Genomic DNA, 21834 nt, shown 5'->3' with positions numbered 1-21834 from the left:
TTCGCTTACCCCACTACTAGTATACAGCAATCATATTGGGGACACGTCGAATGTATTTACGTTTGAGGACAAAACGTCGATATTTACTGGGCCACTGCAACCTTAGACAATGCGACTTTTTACATAATATTTTACAAATCTGCATGAAAATATCAACAGCGGTCATGGAGGAATCTGGTAGAATCTTTATTATATAACATCGTACAATGTCTCAACTATAATTTCGACAGACGCGAGCTACGTTCCACCAAATTTGAATCACCGTTATAGTGCTCTTTACGTTTATTTTGGTCGATTAACTATAATCGCTTTACTTAGACATTATTATAGACATTACTTAGACATTGTATTACTTAGACATTGTATTATATAAAAACTAGTCTAATTTGGACCATTAACGTATTAATTCTTGAAACGATGACAACATAGAATTTCGTTCTTAAGTGTACAATTGTACACGCCTTCAGTTCACACGAACTGATACCAGAATCATTCTTTCCTCTCGTTCCATCATTGGACCTTATGCCTCATAAATTGTTACCGTAACGTATCACGTAATTCATAATTGCACGGCTTAAGCATTTTACTCTTGCTTCCTGGGTAACAATTTCGACGTCACCCAAGTATTATTTATTGCAGGCAATAGATTAGATAATACATGATTCGGACTGAAAACAGGATTGCAATAACAAATGATAATTATTTACAATCTACTTGGATGAAAAGATGCAAGATTTGAATATCATTTCTTTTGCAATTATGCGACGATTGAAATAATATTTGCTTTGATCGGTATCTAACGTTCACAAATCGACCTTCTAATTTTTCTTCGTTCGTTAACCGACCAAAGTCCACGTTTGTTTCTTCTATTTCTCCGATGATATTTAGCGAACATGAGCGGTCAGACTCGTGTACTTCACATTCAGCGTCATTTAATTCAGTCGGTGAATGGTAACGCGTTATTACCCTGTGAAATTGCAGCAGGTACAGTCTAATACGGCATAAATTATGGAAATAGTTCGCACACTGATGTGGATTTGAATCATACGATTTCTTAGAATTGATTCTATAAGTTTGATTATAATGTATGTTTATTGCTGCGTCTAGTTTATTGAAAAGTACACATTTTTATGTGACAGAAGATCTGTAATCATACGATTTGCGTAATTATTGGAGAAATGAATCAAAGTATCTTGTGATTTATATAGATAGCTAAAATTAAGGCAGTCGTTATCGTTGTATATGAAAAATATTATTATCTGTTAGGGGATGATGAATGATTTGAATGAATTCGTGGAAGATCTAAATTAGTCGAGGAAACATTGGCTTTGGAACAATTTTCCTATATTGTCTTGTTGCCAAATAAAACGTGCATTGTACAGGTTGGAAATTTTTCCTGAAATTAATGATAGTTTTGTCTCAAACTTTTTTTAAACCTAGCATAATGCAATATTTTCTACAGTTGCATAAACGTGACATTTGGTACACGTGATTCACGCATACTTTCCGCCGACGCGAGTTTAGTCTGTGTTGCAAGTTTTTTCAGTAATACAACACTTGTTCGAGGCTGTGAGTTAGCATAGCTTTTGCTGAATACTTATCGTCTACAAACAAGAAAGATTTTTGCACACGTCAAATACGTCCGTGACTTTCATCACGATATGGAAGATTCCGACTTTTCTTTGCATACGCAAAACGATATCAGAATATTAAAATCCACGAATTTCCTTACACGTGATAAACGTGTGCCTCGAACGGCGCGTGATAAAATGATGATAGAGGTCATGAACGATCGAGGGTAGCATGAAATGAACTCTAAGTTCTATAACTAAATCGACACACATGAATCGTTAACGTAACTCAATTGAGAAGAGAGCGTCGAATCGTCTAGAAACACTCGTACTCCTGTTCCAAAAGCGTTAGTGCCAAGAAGGTGCGCTTTGTCGTTCAATTATTATAAATAGAATAATGCTCCCAACCATCCGTTGTATTATCGCGTTGTTAAGTTACTTGTAAAGTCTACCGATTCTTTCGAATATCGTTTTAAGGCTCTTAGTTTCCATATAGTACTATTTTTGCAAGCATTTGTAAAACGTTATCGATGAAATCAAAGATTATCTTATTTTTGGAATCTCGAGCGATATTTAAATCGCTCGAGATTACTCTAAATATATTTTGACATAGTAAAAATAAATTTTAATTCAAATTTCCCGCATAACGCCACTTTTTTAATTGCTAGTTTCCAGCTGAACACGGAAGATGACAGGACGGTTCCTAATCAATACAAATTGATTGTTTGATGCGTATGAAGCTGTTTTACCTTTCCCTACGCTAGTGGCGCTGCGTGATATTCTCAATGTTATCATTCATCATATCGATATAATATGGCGTTTACACTTTGGACACTTTTTGAAGCGACTATGTTGTGTTTGAATGCGATCTGCGTTTTAAACGAAGAAAGATTTCTTGCAAAAGGTACACAATATCATCATATTTTTGTTTGTATTATTCTTTTATACTGAACTTTTTCCCTGCATAGAAATGAAGAATTTGTAGGTTATGTTATCTATTGTATTTACATATATCGCGTAGTATGATAAATATATAAATCATATGTATATGTTTTTACTTGTATATTGGAATATATTACTTAATTTTTGTTTAAACATTGTTACAGTTGGTTGGGCGTCGTGGCAAAATGTTCAAGGCTTCGGAGAACCTCCTACAGTAAAGTCACAAATTTTGAACCTTATTAGGTCCATACGAACGGTGGCACGAAGTAATTACGAACAAATTATTTTAATTCGTTTGATAATTAATTTAAATATAACACAAATATGTTGTTTGTTGCAGTTCCATTGATATTCCTAAATATCGTAACAATAATTGTGAAACTGGTGCTTGGGTGAAAGAAACGATTGATGGTGTAAATAAAAGGACAATGAGCTGTGAAAAGTGATGTACATAAACGCAAAATTACATTCTTTTATTTTTACCTTTGTATCGAAGAGTAAAGTATTTTTTATTATATCGTGTTTCAGCATATTTTTGTACTGCAAGTATTTTAAAAGATAGCAGTATTTATATATGTTGTTTCTATCTATATCACTTCTTATTTATTCTTATATTATTTTAAAAGCTTCCAATTGTTTAATTATGTTGGATACGTTTTACATATTTTTCTAATCATCGTAGTGAAGGCAAAAAATTCTTCATACGATAATGCGGTAATACACAACAAACCTTTTATCATATCAAAATACATATATTTCCATATATACTTAAATATTTATCTAAAATATCATTCATCATTTCGAACTTTTTAGAATATTTCTTTCCATGTTATCTAGCAGTTCCTGTTCCATCTGCACTAAACATCTGCTTTTTCCTACCCTAAACAGCATCTACTTACTTCATTTTGCCAATGTCTACAAATAAACTTGAAACAACCGTCGAAATTCATATTGCAACATCAACTCTATAAAAGGAAGTTTGTCATGCGACATCAACATGTAACTGTAAGTTGCAATTTAGTTCCATTTTTTTTTTATCGACGCCAACAATTGAAAATCTCATACTTCGTTAGAAGAATCGTCAAAGAATTGAATATCTTTTTACTTTTATTTTTTTTTCGAAATTCTATTTACTTAAGACACGTGCTCGGAACTTGTTTCATTTTCTCAATTAGTCATTTACATTTTATTCTTGAAAGTACGGGGAAATTTATGGTGAAGAGATATGGCGAACTTCCGCTACAGGACGTCTCTTTCCGTTAAGTGCCTTCGAATGTACTCTCTCACGGGTAATTTAAATCATAAATCAACAGACGAACGTACTGTAAATTATGTTCGACTTGGTGTGAGGTGTAAGTAGTTGGACAGGATGCTCATGTCTGTTTGTCTTCGTATCTTCATAGACGACGCGATGGCGTACGCGGGAAGCCAATGATTTTCTCGTAACTTTCTCCCCTTCTTCGCTTTCTCGGGGTGGAAGTAACATATATACATACACATCTCCGTGCAATCAATAAACAAGTGTCATGTTGACTTTGCATTCTGTCATTAGCTACCAACAACTCAATTTTTGTCACATTTCAGCAACGTGCAACAAATTTCCTAATTTCTTAACTTCTTATTGCCAACTTTAAAATCTTATATCTATCTTTAAAGGATCAATTTATTTTCCTCGAGTTATACCTTGAAATATAGATACATGTCTCATGTCTAAAATAGATTCACTAAACACGGAAAATCGCCACTGAAACGCACATTTGTTTACGTCCGCTTAATCATATATTCAAAACGATAAATAGAATGGTTTAACTATTTCAATTTCCTCCGTTAGATTTAATTTATAGTGTCCATTAATCTTGGACGCCTTCGCGGTCGATTGGAGCGGAAATCGTGAGGCAATATAACGACTGGATCACTTCTGGCTGATCTCCTTCACCGTAATAGTCATAGAAGTGATAAACACGTTCGTGCAATCGAATCCCTGTCATTTACACAATTTCTGAGCACGTATGGGCCCATCAAAATTGCACCGCTTTTTTCTCTCGTGCAAGTTCCACAGTTGCAAGTACGACCTGCATTCCCTGGACTCTTTCGTGTAATGCTTGTCCAAGTTACATAACCGACCCTCATCAGAGAATCTCTCTTTCCTTCTTTTTTTAATTTTTTCTTGCGAATGGCTGAAGCTGCTCGATTAGCTGCGCTGATACACGGCAGTGCCTATTCCATTTTTCGTAGAATACAAACTTGTTGCGTAACCTTTCCGACTTGTATGCGCACGTGCGTGCTGAACAACGTGGAATGTATATGTGTGTTCACAAGATACCAGAAACCATTAGAACCGCTAAAGATATAATTTGAAGAAAAGAGGAAGAGGAAAGAGATATTCCTGGAACTTTCTTGAATTCTTCCGTTCTTCTTTGTTTTTCTTTTCAAAACCTGTGAGAGAATGTTGTGCAAGTTTGTTATCTATCGATCATAGTTGTTTATGCAAACTCATCCACATGTTTATCGACGCAATTGAATAAATAGACTTGAATAAAAATGTAGAGATTTTCTTCGCTCATCAAATACTATATTATGATTACTGTATTTTAGGTATTTTCTATATTTATCTATTGTTACGTCCAGTGACTCAGAATTCATTCCCCGGTCGAGGCGGCCATTAGCTATGCAAATATAATTAGCTGGACCACAATAATCCTAAGGAACTGTTATAAAACTAAACATTTATATTTTACCATTAGGGCCCTTAATTGTTATAAAATATATGTAAGTCGAGACGTTCCTTATGATTATTACTGCACAAGGTAAAAATGGGAAGGTTGGGTTTTTTTTCACGTTCAACGTTCCTTTCCACCCACAAGCGACCTCACTAGGCGACCAACACTCAGCAATAGTTTTCCTCTGCGATAGCATCGTCACCGAACTTCACTGGTTTGTTATCCTTAGATCAGTCGTCTATTTAACTTGTTTGTCATTCTTTCAAAAGGATGATTGCAAAGTAATTCTGTTATATTTTATGATTTTCATCGTTTGTAATACACGGTTATTTTTTCAGTCTTTTGATCAGTGTAAAAATTTAATTAACGCATTAACATTAATCAACGTCTCTGTATAAAAAAAATGGCAGTATTTTAAAAATATCACAAGAAAAATCGAGTTACACGCAACGGATGAAACCAACGGAAAGTGTCGATACAATTGTCGGTAGCAGTATTGTTACCAGGTCCCATAATTATAGAAGGCGACGTATCTTGCTTTAAGAAGCTCGTTAAAAAACGCATCCGTTGTCGCGTTAATGAAGACATCAGCCATATGTTGAGCAATCTGCATTAGGCTCAAAAGCTTGTGGCGCAGAAACGGGATTAGCGAAAGTAAAACAGACAGGGCCATTGTAAACGCGCACATTTTACGAGCCGGCTGCTCGACAAATCTTCTTCCCATAATTGGCCGAGCAGACCGCATTGTGCGTCATCGTGCCCGCGTTTTTCTCTCCTTTCACACGCTGCGACTTCTCCGGATCTGATAGATCGTCCAATTACGTGTTTCTCGTGGAAAAAAGTTCGTTATGAGCTTCGAGACTGAAAAAGTTGAGAAAGGAATTCGAATTCTACGTTGTTTAAAATTGTTGTATTAAAATGATCGGGAATTATTATCGTATTAAATCCTAATCTTACATTATTTAGAATTAACATATAAATTTTCAATATTAAATTACTTGGAATATTTTTATCATTTCAATGCGAAGACGAAGAGCTTTTTATGCTCGCGTTAAAGTATTCATTTCTTTTAGAAAAGTACATGTAAAAGAGATCAGATATTGGTTTATTGGATAAAAATCTCCGTGCGATTGGCTTTAAAATATATACTGCGAGGAAAGTGGAAATTTGAATTGTCTGCGTTCCTGCGTGGGTGTGCTTCGGAACAAAAGTCCATTTTAACAAATTTAACGATTCGTTGTTATTTTGGGTTTCAGAACCTAAACATCGTTCCAATTGAATTAGAGAATTAAAGATACATTAAAAAGGGATAAAATACAATTCATTAAGTATTCATACGTAGTTACTCAGGCAGGGTCTACCGTCTATTTTTCATTTGTTCCAGTCGGACCGGAGCAGATGCCGCGTCACAAAAATGGCTGTAACTTATAAAATAATTGAAATTTTGAAAAATCCTTTTAAGGGCATATTCTTGAATGTCTATTCTTTGGAAACATGAAGAATAAATTTTCGATTTTTTCAAAGTTGTAGACTAGAATACCCCTTAAAAGAATCCTCTTTGAGCCATGGAATTCCACTTTGCAATTTCATCCAGAACTGGAGCACGGATGGACCTCATTGCGTGAGCGTTTTTCCTCCTTTCGCACGGCTTCTACCTGGCAGGCACGTTTATGGATTATGTACGGCTCTTACAAAATTCCACAGAGAGTCTCACAGTTCCTCTTCTTCTCTCCTTTCCCCTTTCTCGACCTCGCCATCCCTGGCGAAGAGTCGCGGCACTTTCCCTGCTGGACGTCGTACATACGTAAGTCCTTTTAAAATGGCCGAATCGGAATTGACATTCCGATTTTCTCGTTGTTCATAGAAATAACACTTTCTCGATCGCTACTATTCCTTTGTTAATTCCAAAAACTAGAACGATATTTGTATATACATGAAAAATAGTACTCGATAAATTTCGTCATTTGTTTAGCTATTTCATATTTTTCCTTTGAACAATCAGATGAATATGGAAGATGATAGTTTCACAGTGTATAAAGAAGTTGTTTGGTAGTGTTTGAGCAACGAAGAACATCCTATGAAAGGCTCCAAGCCTTTTCACGCAATATCTCCACGTTTTTACTATTAACGCCTTCCGCTCTCTCGATAGTATTTTTTTTTTTTATTGTCCACGATATCTCGCCGACATCAAATATTTATTTTTCTTCTGTAATGTGTTACACGCTCTCTTGCGCAAAATCAGCTCGATTAAACACAACGACGTTAGCAGGAATACGGAGAAATATCCAGCTTGATGATTTAATTTAGCTGTAGCATAGCGTTCGCGACTTATTCTTCATTACGGCGTGTTTAATTGCACCAGGCTCGCATTGTGTCCGAGACGCTGGCTGATTACTTAATTCTAGCACACGTTACTCAATTTCTAATTACCCGAGCCGCGGAACTCCTGGCGATCCTAAATCGAAATTGTTTCGAAAGCCACAAGAATTTCCTATTTCATGAGAATTTCCATATTATCGATTTAATCATACCGCTTTCAAACAGCGCAATAAGATCATCATAAAAGACAGACATTCCCATTGAACATTATGGATTTCATAAGGCAGGCACATCAGCTCTTCTAATGGAGGAAATTCTAGCGCCTGACTTCAATAAATCTGTTACGTGTACCGATTGCACAAACAACGAAATCTAAACACGCGTAAGCGATTTCACGAGGCGTATCGCGGCTCGTTGTTCAGCGTCTAAACGTTTCCATTGGCTACGGACTTACGTACGTCGAGTCACAGTTGAAAAATTTCCTGTAAATTTCTGATAACACGGAATACTATCTCGTCGAATTGATTTATAAAATTCGATTGACGTTAATAGTAGAAATTTTCTGATCGGTTATTATTTGTTTTTCAAAAATACATTATCGGAGATAAAATTGAAACCTCGAGACAAAATTTCTGTCAACACAAGATACTATTTCGTCGAATCGTCTGTAAAATTCTAATGACGTTCGTTAGAAATCTTCTAACTGATTATTATTTGCTTCTCAAAGGTACGACATTATTCGGTAATAATTCAAAATCAAGAGTACACTACGTGCGCACGTAGTAGAGTCTCGCTCACGTTGGAGCGAGTAGAATAGCGAAGCGAAGCCACTTTCGAATCCCTGACCGATGTCCAGGCTTCTTCGATCCGCTTTACGAGCATCTGTTAAACGCCGCTCGTGAGAATTTACGTCATGTCCAGGCTGGAGAAGCTCGTGAGCCCAGAGGCGATCTGCGAACGAATCATCGCGGTCGGTTCTGATCGGTACAGTGAAAGGAGAAAGGCGTCTGTTGAACGAGAAGAAAAAAAATTGGTCGTCTTTAAAGGAGGAGGAATATTCACGTAGCTGCGAGCGAACGCCCAGAGGTCACGAATGGCATGGGACCTAGAGTAAGAACTTGATGGTTGTAATTCAGGAAGAGACCAAATCGATAAGGAAAAGAGAAATTAAGGACAAGGAAGAGGAACAGCGAAAGATGGAAAAGCTACCAGAGAATCGTCATTGGTGAAAAGACACGTCGAAATAGAACACAGGCGGCTGTTTCAACGGTGGCGACGTTTTTTTTTATTTTTTTCTACAAAAAAGCCTTTATACAAGTATAAAAAAAGATGCGTATTTAAGGAATAGCGTTTAAGACATATAAAAAATATAATGTATTTGTGTTGTGTTTCTTGTATGTACGTATGTGTTTCGTGTCAGCGTTCGCTCCGTTCCTCGAACTCATTTTTATCTTTTATTTCTCGTTTTTCATTACTTTTTCTTTTTTCTTTTTAGATAAGTTATTCGATCTTCCTTGAAGTAACTGTTAGACCAGGGTCGATTATGTACGCGTTCAGTTCCTCCTCGTACTGTCGGATGACGCAGCGAACGCTGTGGAAAGCGTGTGTAAATTGTATTTACAAGGCGCGTTCTCGCGCCGATCACGGCTTCGACTTCTGCTCCGGCTCCACGGCTATGCCATCTCGAAGTCATAACGAATGTAGCTTACGTTGAATCTCCTATGAGATCGTTCTCTATAACGATTTGTTTCTTTTCGTGTTTTCGACTTGTATGTTTCTATCACTGGTTACGTTTTTGGATCCCTCGTGGATCCGACCGCGACGACGACGATTTTGGTACGATAAGAAGATGGACACCTCGTCGACGCTCAGATCGTTAGATCTATATGGCCGGTTCGTTCGAACGTTCAAGTTCACTCCTCGAACCCTGACCCGTTGAAGCGACGACCTTTTATTCTCCAACGAGCCAGTAGCCAGGAGCTTCTGTTATCTTTTAGTACGTACGCCCGCGATTCCTCGGAGGATCGTGGCCCGTTGAAACGACGACGATTTGATTTCAACGAAACAGGAGCCTCTGGAATCCCTGCTCGATGTTAACTTATACGTACACCTTTGATTTCATCCTCGTCCTTTACCCCTGAGAATCCTGATTCGTCGAACGACGACGACCCTCGTGCTTTGAAAATAGCACCATCTTTTTATTTTCTATTATAGTATTCTTTTCAACGATCCGTCCATTTTACGACGACCTTCCGAGCGTACTTTAGAAGAGGATAGGTTTCGCTTGAAAGAAATTCCTCTGTCCGGTTATAGAAACCTGGTTTGTCCTGTGTTTTACTATCGATTAATCTATTTTTGGTTTTTCTCGATTCAACCTTAACCTTCGTTTCTCTCGTTCGTTAGGAGTTTCGGCTCGGAAGATAGTCGCGGTGGTCGACTGGTGTCTTCATTCGCTCTCACTCTTTCTCTCCCTCTCTTGCTCTCCCATCATCCAATCTGTAGTTTAATCTGATGTATGACCGTTTTAGTACGGTGCACCGTAGCTACCGCTTGGCCTGCTTGGTACTCCGTAGCTTCCGCTTGGTCCGCTTGGATAGCCACCAGCTCCATGGGTCACTTGGTTGAACTGTGCCACTTGGATGGCCTGCCTGATTCCTTCGAGATCGATGCCTACAACGCGTGTCTGGTAACTTGGTACACCGTAGGACGAGCTTGGTACACCGTATTGACTGGATGGAGCGCCATAGCTCGAGCTAGGGGCGTAACCACCACCACCACCTATGAATCCACTGCTCTGTTCTTCCCTCAGCAGAATCTGACGAATTTGTTCGAGCAACGCGCCATCGACGGATGCTCCCTCGCTGGTTTGGTAGCCGGTTGATACGGCGGTGTATCCACCACCGCCACCACCTATGGAGTAACCACCCCCTCCGGATGGTCTACTGTAGCTGTAGCCGGACGAGATCGGTGGTTCAGCCAGGGCGAACCCTGCTAGACCGACTATCATACACTGGAAAAACGAAAGACATCAACCACGTTAGTGTCTGTTGTATTCAAGATTACTATTCTGAAATTATTATCATTATAAGATATAGAAAGCAGATAGAAGCGCGATACCTTCGAGAAAGTGCTGTTTGAAAGAGGAGACTTGGATGTACGAAGTTCAATCAACCATAAGGAAAAAGAAGACGCGAAATCGCCACGATCGTTGAAGCGTAGTTAAAGTTAAATAGAAATCACACGACCGAGAGGGAAAGCGGGAGTGCAAGATATCGTTAACGGGGAAACTCGATAAATACATGCATCGAAGTAACCGAACAGATAGAACGTAATCCCAGCGGAACTTAACGGAGTTTCCGGTTCGAAAATCGATACAGGGACACAAAGTTTTAATAAGAATCGGGGACACGAATCACTTTTCAAATATCCCATGGATCTCACTTTTTTAAAAAGACGTCTACACTTTGTCCATGCACACTCGCATTCGCTCTCTCTCTCTCTCTCTCTCTCTCTCTTTCTCTTTCTTTCTCTCTTTCGTTTGATTCAATTTAAGAATAATGTTTAAAAGATTTCAGCGTGCTTACCGCGATCAGAGGATTCATGTCGGCTTCTGCGATGCCGCTCTGTTCTGTGACTCTGAGCAAGGTAGACCGGGGTCCTTTATACCCCACGAGAAGCAGGGGGATACTTGAAGCCCCCACAAAGAAGAAGAGACGGGGGCCTCTCAAGTGAGAGTAATTCAGCTGTGAGACGATTCTCTCCTCCCCTCTCTCTCTCCATGCCTCTCTTCTGTGCTTTCAATTGTGTTTGTTTCTCTCTTTCTCCGGTGGACGTTACACCTACCACGTCCTCGTTGCCTGTCCATCGACAATCATTCGACCCTCTGCCCTCAGAAATAACCGATTTTGGACGATCTTTGTGTTGCAAAATGTCTCTCTGTCTGTCTTTCTTTCTCTCTTTTTCTCTCTCTGGCATCCACACGGCCAACGGGCCTCAAGTTGCGTCCTAGACCTAGACTCTTGGTACACACGAGACATCGAGCCTTTGGATGATTTCACAAATGTAGGTTTCGAGCCGATCGTATGGCGATGCTCGATCTTGGTCCGGGTTTCTTTTACAATTACATGGCGCAATAACGCTTCGAAGAAATTTAACGAACAGGTGTTCGATAATTTTATGCTCCACTTCGCCATTTTTTGGTTTTTCTTCTGTAAGAGATCTAAAAGACTACAATATATTTTTTAAATTTGAATAAAAATATCTTTCCGAATGGATGTAATATCTGGAAATTATTTATTTGAAGTGTAAATTCTATATGATTGGAATAATTGTTTAAATATAAGCACAGATATAGAATATCGATCTATTCAGACCAGAATTGGAATATTTTTTAAATGTACAAAACGTCTGCAAATTCATTGCGAAAAGATTGCGAAGAAGTCCGATGTCGCCAATGTTCTGGCGTAATCGTTCAAGTTCTAACTCGATATCGATTGATTCGTACGTTGGTTAATAAATACGCTTCCAAATCTTGCTAAAATTGCCGTCATTTATATTCCACCTGCGTGTTCGCAAAAGGCACGTAGACCCATCTATCTAAGTAACATTGCAAGTAGACCACGCTGATTTTTCGTTTCTTTTTTTTTCACGATACTTTAATATATTTATTCTAGTTCCTTACAATTTAATTCTATGTTCATCTTCAACGTCTCTATTCTTCATCTTACTGAGAAATGCGTTTTTATCCAAGGAAATTTCACTCTAGTATCGAGTGCAATAATATGACCAAGCGATTTATGCCGCGAACGGAAATCTCATAACCGATTTCCGTGTTCTCGTCGAACCCGTTTTGTTTTTAGATCGCAGGAAGCGAGACGATATTTTATTTTCATATTTAATCCGTTAAATACATCCATCTTTCTACTTTTCAACCTGATAATTCTCTGAAAGCGATATTCTTCAAATAATCCAATTACCATTAACGATTTCTAGATGTTTTTCACATCTTACTAATGACTAATCTCATCATATGACAAGCTTGTGGAACATCGTTCACTAACGAGAAGATTCGATCCAGAAGTTTGCACAGTTCTTTGTGTTGATTTTATGTAACCTGGTTACGTAGTCTTAGCCTGAGCGAAACATGTCGTACAAATATGTCGTACGAATATGTCGCAGTCATCGAGCGTATCCTACAGCCACCCGTTAGATCGTTGATCCCTGATCTCCAGAGGGAGAGTATCAGGAAGAAAAGTGCGCGATCAACTGTCGTATCATCCTCGTAGAATTTCTTTGCGTCTCGAGTAATCATCGCCGGCTCTCCTAACAGCGTGTTCATCTTAAGGTGCATCCTTACCGGTATTAATCAAGATCTCGTGATCATCTCACCGCCTGTTACTATACTATAGCAAGTACCATAATCAAAGTATCTTATATATTTTACATTTCTAGCACATTCTACGCAATTTTACATCTCTAAGTTTCTTGCGAATGCGTGCAAATCCGCAGTCTAACAGTAAGAAAATTTGTGCAATCGTGTTGCGACTACTATTTGCTAATATCGTTCGCGGTGAGCACGCGCCTTTATCCATCTTCGAGCCATACGTTTGTGTACATTTACGTCCATCTATTCGCAAACACAGACGCATACGTTCACGGAGAAATATCAGACGATATCGAACGGTTGTTCAGCTGGTTGGTCAGCACGTTGGCGATGGTACCACGAAATGAGAGGGAAAACGCTTTCTTCGTCGAGGAATTTAATTATCCGGCTCGTGAACTCTTGACCCACTTTTCGACACGATCCCGATCCAATGTTTCTGTCATCCGTCGCCTCTTTCTTTGCCTCTGTTCACCGGGTTCGCCTTATTTCCGGCCAGGTTTGCGCGTCCCACGAGCCCGTGAGCGCGGTCAGTCGTTGCTGCGAAGCTTTTTCTCGCTGTTCGTCGAGGCTCCATTCTAACATAGTGTCGCTCGTTGGAAAAGCGGGAAGTAAGATGGATTTCGATGCTCGCTTCGGAAACCGTTCGTTGGTTATCGATAAAGGAAACAGGAAATTAGACGTTTAGTGCACCGGCAGATATATCGTTTCTGTTGATTTTTGCTCGATAACAGGGGGAGAGTCGTGGTAAAGTTGCAGTGTTACGAAATATCTACGTACACTGATGCCGAGAAGTTTTGGGATAGTTATTACATCCGTGTCTGAAAGCTGAAAAAGCTAAGTAGTCGGGAAAGAATGCAGAGTTGTCGTTTGATATAAAATGTATTTTATACGATGATAAAAGTAACTAAATGTACAAGGCGCTGATGTATTAATAATATTATTGAGAAACGTATGTAATTGTAAATTTATAATTTACATGGAATATTGAAACTATAACGAAACCAAAAGGTTTTAAGACTTCTGAGTGGAAGTGTACGTGCTCAAGACTCGTTGCAATGCTGTTTCTTTGGAAAAAAAGTCACATTCTAAACGCATAAGTAATTGTATGCTGGGATTCATCCTTATGGTGATTCGCCTCCAGTGAAAGTGATTTTTATTCGCATTGCATTTGACCTGAAATTTTTTTCTAATCATTCTAGAATGTACCGGCTATATATTCTCGTAATTTCATTTTTGTTAAACGTGCCGATGTACATTGAGAAGAACGGAAACTTCGGTGAACATTAAATCTTCGGAATCATTAACGACAACGACTCGTATAATGTATGGTCCACGATAATATCGTGCATCGCGGGGTAATTTATCCCGGTGCATTTAAACGAATCGAGCAAGAGAAAGCCAAAGTTGCGGAGGTGGAGCGCGCGAATCCTGCTTTTCATTATAAAATTAAATGGATCGTACGGTACACACGCGGTATTCTTCCGACAATTTGCAAGATTCTTTAAATTCTGTTCAACTTCTCGTAATTATACGTTTTGTAGGAATTATCAATTCCAATATCGAAGAGTGAAATTGTTAAAACATTTTTCAAAAAGGGGACACGTTCTCTTTTACGACGGCCAAAAACCAGAAGAAAGAGAAAAAAGTAAAAAGACGTTGACCTACTCTGCGGATTAAATGGTGAAATATCGAAGGCAGTGTCGCAGTATTAGTTCGTCCAATAAATTCCTGCTGCGATTCGATCTTACACCTTTCCTAACATGTTTGTTGAACGACACGCTACTAGCACGAGCTTACAAGATCAAGTTCAATTTAGAGAAGACATTTGAAACGAAGAATCAGTAAATAACAAGTAACGCAGATTATTTAGGAGGAATAAATATGATAAGTAGAGTGCGGATTTTTATGTATTTATAGGAATTTTCAAAGCACAAAATTACATAGAATATAGGTTCGAGGTTCTTTTTAATTACATTCTCAAAAATATAAACTTGCATAGAAATTCGCAGGCTAATAATAAGTAGGATGTCGTTGGTTTTGTAACTCTGATGTTACTTAATGGCTAAAAAAACTGTATTCTAATATAAACTACTTAGAAAGAGGAAGAAATCTTCTTCTCTATAATTTCACGATTTTACGTTGAGTGGAATAACGAGATGACTTGCAATTTGTAAACTCTGATTGTAAGATTTTATTTGATTTATATTTGATATACCTTGATTTATTATCTAACTTATTCCTATTATACAAGACAATTTATTGGTACCAGTAATTTATGACTGGCTACTTGTCATATGTTACTGTACGTGTATCAGTGCAAGAGGATCCTAGTATCTGAAATCTTGAATATTACAAAATAAACTATCTGTTGATATATAAAAAAATTTAGGAATGGACCGGAAGTTGAACACGCCTAAACAAGAGGAAAATGAATAATAAATAAATCAAGTTTGTTGTACGAAAAAATATCACGTATCTCTTCGAGCAATTCAATTACATGTGCGTAAAATAAATGGAGAATTAACTGCAGATTAGTTGAAGAGGCGCTTGTGAAAAATTTCGATTTCCTTGATGCCTGTCATCTCGACTCGTCGATCCCGATGACTCGTGATATTCTTGAGCCCTCGAGTCACGTCTCGTCGTGTACTGCATCCGAGTTTCTCGGATATTAATGTTGCAGGGTCGCAGGAAAGAAGGGGAATCCGTAAGCCTGGGGCTTGACTTTCGCTCGTCCGTTAGCTTCTCCCAAGATTGGTCCTCTCCCTTTTCGATGCTGTTTAGTCCGTCTCGTTTTTCTTCTATCTCCAATGGGTCACTTTGATCATGATCGTCCAAATCAATCGCCACGGATCTTCAACACGTCGGCTGCTACATGAATTTTAACACTTAATTTTCGCTAAAAATACATTGCGTTTACATATCTTTCCGGCAATGTTAACTGTGATGTTCGTCCACATTTTGCTGAAAATTTATTAGTCCATGAAATTTATCTTAAATTCTAATCAATCTATTGAGCAATGTGAGCAGTAGGTGACCAGTAGGTGGTAATAAGCTAGGAACGAGAGAAGAACGTCGGCGACGTTTGTCATCCGCGTATTATATGCTCTTCGAACATTGGTATCCATAATTTCGCTGTTTGGCTTTCAAGTTTTGTAGTGCATCGCTCGCACAAACTTTCTTTCCACATATAAGATGTAAGCGTCGCCGGTGTAATTAAGAATTTCAGCCAGTGAATTGATTAGTCGTTTATTTAGACAATTAGCAAATATCCGTAGCGTAAGAATCACATTGTAAACTTTCACGGGTTTTTTTTCCAGGTGAAATTCACAGTAAAATTTGTCGAATTGCTTGAGCAACGAAGAAAGGGAAGCTTTCGTCTAGCCTTCGATCTTGACTTAATCTTAAAGAAATTCATGAATTTTGTAACTTATATAACCGAGTCTTTTTTAATGTCCACATAGTTGAAGAATTTCGTTCGCATACATTTTTCATGAGGCTGACCCTTATTTTCTATATAAAGAATGGAACGCGGTTTCGCGTCCGTACCCGATACTTCCTCGATGCTGTATCTTTGAGAAATATCGTATGATCGAGGATGTGATGGGAATCCTGCGAAAAAAAGTCTAACATCGCAACAGAATCGTGTGTAATCCCCGTGAGGTGAAAGGCTGAATTCAAAGTGAAAGGTGAAGGGAAAATATTTTTGTGTGGCACTTGAGAAAATTTGGTACTTGTTAAGAACACGACGTCGCTGAGATTCGTCTTTAATCCGATTCGGTAGCGGCCCGCATGACATCCATTTGCTGCGGAATCATTAGCAACATGTTTGCATAGTAAGAGGCTATAAACTAAGCAAACAATAAAGCGGACGTCAGTGGGTCACTTGGCACATTAGCATACTAATAAGAATATTTGAGTCACTTAAATATTTGCTCGTATGTGTGTTATTGGTCGATAATATTCTACTTTACGAGTGGAAGCTGTAATAAACAGCTACAAGGACGCTCCGAGAGTATATCTAACGATCTATGAAATTCATAAATACGTCTCATTAGACTTCTTGTACTATTTACATGATAAATCAGATATAGTTTTTACGATAATCTGGTTTAGAGAATAAGGGGAAATTTTTAGTAAGTCGGACGATTATCAACGTCGCAGGGAGCGGCTGTGAAGGAAAGATCTGTGGCAACTGGAGTACTCGTTAACGATGTGCAAGTAACTGAAGCAGGTAGTACGATTACGCAAAATTGCTTACGGGAAAAGGAGCAAGCCTGCGTTTAGCTATTGCACAAGAGCGGATGCTTCCCTACCCATCAACAGCTAAACAACAGATTATTTATAAAATATGAATTACCTCGAATCATATTTACAATAATATACGTACAAACGTTAATGTATAAATGAAAAGTTCGAAATTGTACTTTGATCCTTCGTCGAAGCACGTTTAAAATATTCATATGGCGTATACAAATATGTTTGAAAGTTCGAAGATTATCAGATTATTTTGCCTGCGGCGATTAAGGAAATTTGTGATGAAAGTGGTGGATAGTGGACGAATTTGATTCGTTCTAAGCCGATCAGGTATGGTGAAACGTGGCAAGGATATAAAATGACCTCATCGCTGAGAAATTGGTACAAGCAGGTAGTATCATTGTGAGAGCAGGGAGCCCTGTTGAACCGGCAACAGCGTTAATGAGAAATCTTCCTGGCGTATCTTGGCTATTACATCGTGCGATGTTTATCAAAATAAGAACGAAACGTTCCTTGTCCCTGTTGCAGGAGCCAACCACGGAAGGCCAACATACGACGTATACATATTTCAACAATAAGCCATATTTTACCGAATAATACAGCTTTTGCCTTGGTGAAAAATGAACACCGAGGAAGCTACCTTCTAACGCAACGAAGGAACTAATTCCTCACGGTTATTAGCATGTGAATGTCATTAGGATTTACATGCAGTCAGCTGACTGGTAATTAATGAGTTCCTGAACAACTTTTGTTCATAAGTTAGAAAAATGTTCTTCTATACGTATTTATCTATGTCGCGTCAAAATTACGAATGATTTATACCGAATCTATACAATGGTGATTGTATTCGTATAGAAAACATACCAGTACTACGTCATATGCGTGTATTCCACGGCAAAGACCGGTAATGCCTACGACCAGACGTCCTAGAAAAGCGTCATGAACATCTTCCCATGTACGTAATTATCACTGTGGTATGTGAAAACTGGAGAAACGCTTCCGGTTGGCTTATACCGGACGAAACGGGTCGCAATAAAAACCAAGCTCATCCATTTTTTCTTCTTTTTGAGCATCCATCTCATTGCCTTTTAATAACATCCGCGCAATCTTTCCAGAAGTTCGCCTTCTTTCTCCCCTTTTTAATCGCTTGATTAGTAACCAGGAGAATGGCAGCAATTACCGGAGTTAGGTATAACTCACTTTCTTCGGGCCGAAGTTTCCTCAATTTTATTACTAAACAGTTACTTAAAAAGTTATTCGGTTACGAAACGTTTAATTGGCAATTTTTTCTAGCAATTAAGGATCGAAGTCGAAAGAGGAGAAAGAAATGCAGCCAATTCTTGTACAGACACGAATGCTTCGTTAGAAACGTTTAGGGACAAGCCGCTAATTATTTGGATTGTTTTCATGCTTAGTAATTACACGACAATGTAAGATGGATCGAGTCTGATCTCGAAGAAGTTCTATTCTTTTCAGGAAACGATTACGTTTCGTCATATTTTAGATCTCGTCACGGTTCTGTCAAACGTTAAATAAGTATTGTAAATTTTGCTTTTGCAGGCGGCACTAATTTGTTCAAGAATTTCATTCTTCATCGCGAGAACCTTGATATTTAGTGTGTGAATCGTACGGTAACGGTACGTATCGCTAATTTCATGATATTTCTGACACTGTTTTGCCAATTTAAATAATCCATTATTGCAGTCGTAACGTGATTGTAAAGTGTTAAATACGTATGAAGTTGTTTCGTTCCTTTCGCTTCTTTCTAATCAGCTTGGCACCGTTTTAATCTCGCCGCTTTCCTTTCCGGCTCAAAATACTTATTTGGCACGGCGCGTAACGTCCATTAAAATGCTTCCTCTGCCATCTTTTTCTCTCTCTCTCCGCCCGCTATGCTTTTACCACCTTTGTGTCACGTAATTTGCAGTCACCTTAATTTTTCATTTTCCTATCTTTTATGTAACCATTCTCATTACCAAACTACCCGATGAACAGTTGAAGAGCTTTGTGAACAGAGGATCTATAGGTATACCAGAACATGTAATTGTTACATTTAGCGGAAGAAAGTAATAAATGTTTAGTTAAGGAGTATATATATGGTGCGAATAAAATAACAATGAAATAGCTAGAAAATAGAAACAATGAAAAGTATCATCGAGTTTTCAATCAAATAGTTGAATTAATTAGTAACTGAACAGTTCGACAACGACAGTAACGATTAAACGCGATATCCTTAGAATTAGTCCTTTCAATTCGCCACCAATTGACAAAACTGTGACGAGATTCAAAACATGATGGGAATTTTATTGATTTTTTACATAAACATATAATAGTAAAAATATTTATTTCATAAGCACAAAAAGAATCAAATCTTTTAAGAGCCGTCATCAATTCAAACGTCAAAACTAATATTAAGAAGGTAGAACGCAATGTATTCAAATCACCATTTTGTCTTATATCCAAGACATAAAACAGGAAAACTTCTCAGTTATTAATTAGCGTACTAAAGCGAACATGGAGAAGAAACAGCTTGAAGTGTTGAATAATAATCAATCAAAACGAAACGATTGCGCCAAGTATTTTACTACGAACAAGGAAATGATCATAAGGAAAATATATAATAATAATCACCAAAAAAAAAAAATAAATAAAAAAAGAAAAAAAAATGATGGCAGAGATCTAACGCGACTACCAGGCCGCTCCTGCTCGCTCTTCGTCGGATCACTTTCTTCGGAGAATCATTAGAGTAGCGACCTTTACAGAGGTCGCTTAAACAACGCTTGAGTTTCACCAGCACGCTCATCTTGTGCTTTGGTTCACCGTTATTCGGGCTCGTTTACTTTGCGATCGATTCGCGCACTTCCTTCTTCCTGTGACTAAGACGTAGCAGATCACGAAGCGCCCTGAGAACACACGCTCGACTTCGTGATCCGCGCGAAACATCGAAAATTGTTGGCTTGGCGGAAATACGAGACCCATGCCTGTTAATCAATTGGGAATCAATTGACATGGCAATTGGAACGCCTTTGAGAGAGAAAGGCGCATTTTTCTAATTGGCAGTGTTTCGAACACGGCTATTAGGTAGATCCTCTCAATAGCTTTTATGGTTATTCACAATGCCTCTATTTACTAATCAAATAGTAGATCGTTTTAAGAAGACAACGGCTTATTGTCTCTTTAAGGTACAATGATTCGATTAACATCGGGACATTTTCTGAAATTATTTAAAAAATTGATTTAGGAAGTATGTATATGCGTTAAATAAGTAAAATATGGATACGTTTATTCCAAATATTTTCAATTTCTTCTTTTACAATTATATTGAAAGTAGTCATATGATTAACTATGATAAAAAAGATGTACGCGACAATAATGTTCCTCGCACTATGGTTTCTTGAATATTAATGCGAATACACAGTGTCTTTCTACTAGTCGAATGATAGATCGCTTTGAAAGAAAACAATGTTAGATCCTCTCATTAATATACTATATGTAGCTTTTACGATCATTGACTGTACTTCTACATACTAGTGGGCGGAATGGTAGATTGTTCTGGGAAATGGCTTACAGCCCCGCGTAAATTATGTAGAAAGTCGTGATAAGAGAAAAAGCGAAAAATAAGAGAAAAGCAAAAAATATCGTTGCAGAATTTTTCGCGAAGCTTCCATTTCATCATGCTATTAAACCGAAGACCCGCTGTTTACCTGCGTCTTCGATTCTCTTCGTCTAGTTCATAAACGAGTAAGTCTCATTGAAGAATACTGTGCATTAAATTTCCAACAAAAAGCTTGTTAATATTTGTTAGACATGTAGCGTTATTCAACAGTAGTTCTACGAGAAATGTGACATGTACAAGGGGCTTATTGCGTGTGTGACGTCTCTCGTACAAATGCGTTACATGATTTACCGCTTCGCGATTATGCTTGCTATTTCTCACGGTTACACTCTCGTAGATGTCAGATTCTAGTTTTTCTTAGTAGCGTATCAATAAGCGTAATTGTCAGCAGTTATTATCAACGTCTCCACTCGTATTTATTGATAAACCATAGACGCCAGTATCGATGAATTATATAATACCACGGGATTCCAGCATGTTTCTAGCCAATAATTACGTATCGAACTATGCATCGAAATTATGCTGCTTTCTTCGTCTGGTTCCCAGAGAACATTCATCAAACTCTCATGAATGCAGGTTCTATAGAAATTCGAACGAAGGCAAGACAAGACAAGCTTCTCTCGATTTCATCAAAGAGTCGATAATTATTCGCGATTATATGGATAAATTGCTCGTGATTGATCAGCGTGTACCGCGAAGCAACATAGATCGACCTCCGATAACAGACTGCTGGCGGTAAAAAAGTAACGATGACCCGGGTCGCTCTCACGCGTTTGTCTCAGTTGTTCACTTCCGCTAGTGAAAGGTGCATGCACACTCACCTCGGTGTATACGGTAAAATGCGCTTACGTACACCTACGTGCATTCTCGTGTGCGCATCAGACTATCCAAGTACACTTCGTCTATCAGTAACCGGCGATGTTTGCCTGGAAAGGCAGCCTTAGATCGTAGCATCATTCTGATTGAAATTCTAACGGGTGTACCGCGACGAACCAACAGATTTCTCTAAGCATGTTCGTCCTGTCGTTT

General features: G+C 38.3%; 2 protein-coding genes across 2 annotated transcripts; one reads left to right on the top strand and one right to left on the bottom strand.

The window, feature by feature from the left end:
• The first annotated feature begins 24 nt into the window (after positions 1-24).
• LOC100644669 (immediate early response 3-interacting protein 1) lies at positions 25-3028 on the top strand. The gene is made up of 4 exons (XM_048411399.1): positions 25-177; positions 2240-2475; positions 2678-2779; positions 2854-3028. Exons 2-4 carry the CDS (start codon positions 2385-2387, stop codon positions 2907-2909), a joined length of 249 nt encoding a protein of 82 aa, XP_048267356.1. The 5' UTR covers positions 25-177; positions 2240-2384; the 3' UTR covers positions 2910-3028.
• Positions 3029-8813: 5785 nt separating this feature from the next.
• On the bottom strand, positions 8814-11832 carry LOC100642973 (pro-resilin). The gene is made up of 2 exons (XM_003400045.4): positions 11137-11832; positions 8814-10562 (listed from the first exon to the last, which is right to left on the bottom strand). The coding sequence occupies exons 1-2, from the start codon at positions 11152-11154 to the stop codon at positions 10077-10079; spliced, it is 504 nt and encodes a 167-aa protein (XP_003400093.1). The 5' UTR covers positions 11155-11832; the 3' UTR covers positions 8814-10076.
• Positions 11833-21834: the final 10002 nt, after the last annotated feature.

This window comes from Bombus terrestris, chromosome 13 (assembly GCF_910591885.1).
Source record: "Bombus terrestris chromosome 13, iyBomTerr1.2, whole genome shotgun sequence".
Classification (NCBI taxonomy): domain Eukaryota; kingdom Metazoa; phylum Arthropoda; class Insecta; order Hymenoptera; family Apidae; genus Bombus; species Bombus terrestris.
Note: the sequence above shows the minus strand (reverse complement) of the source record. Positions and strands in the feature narration are given on the sequence as shown.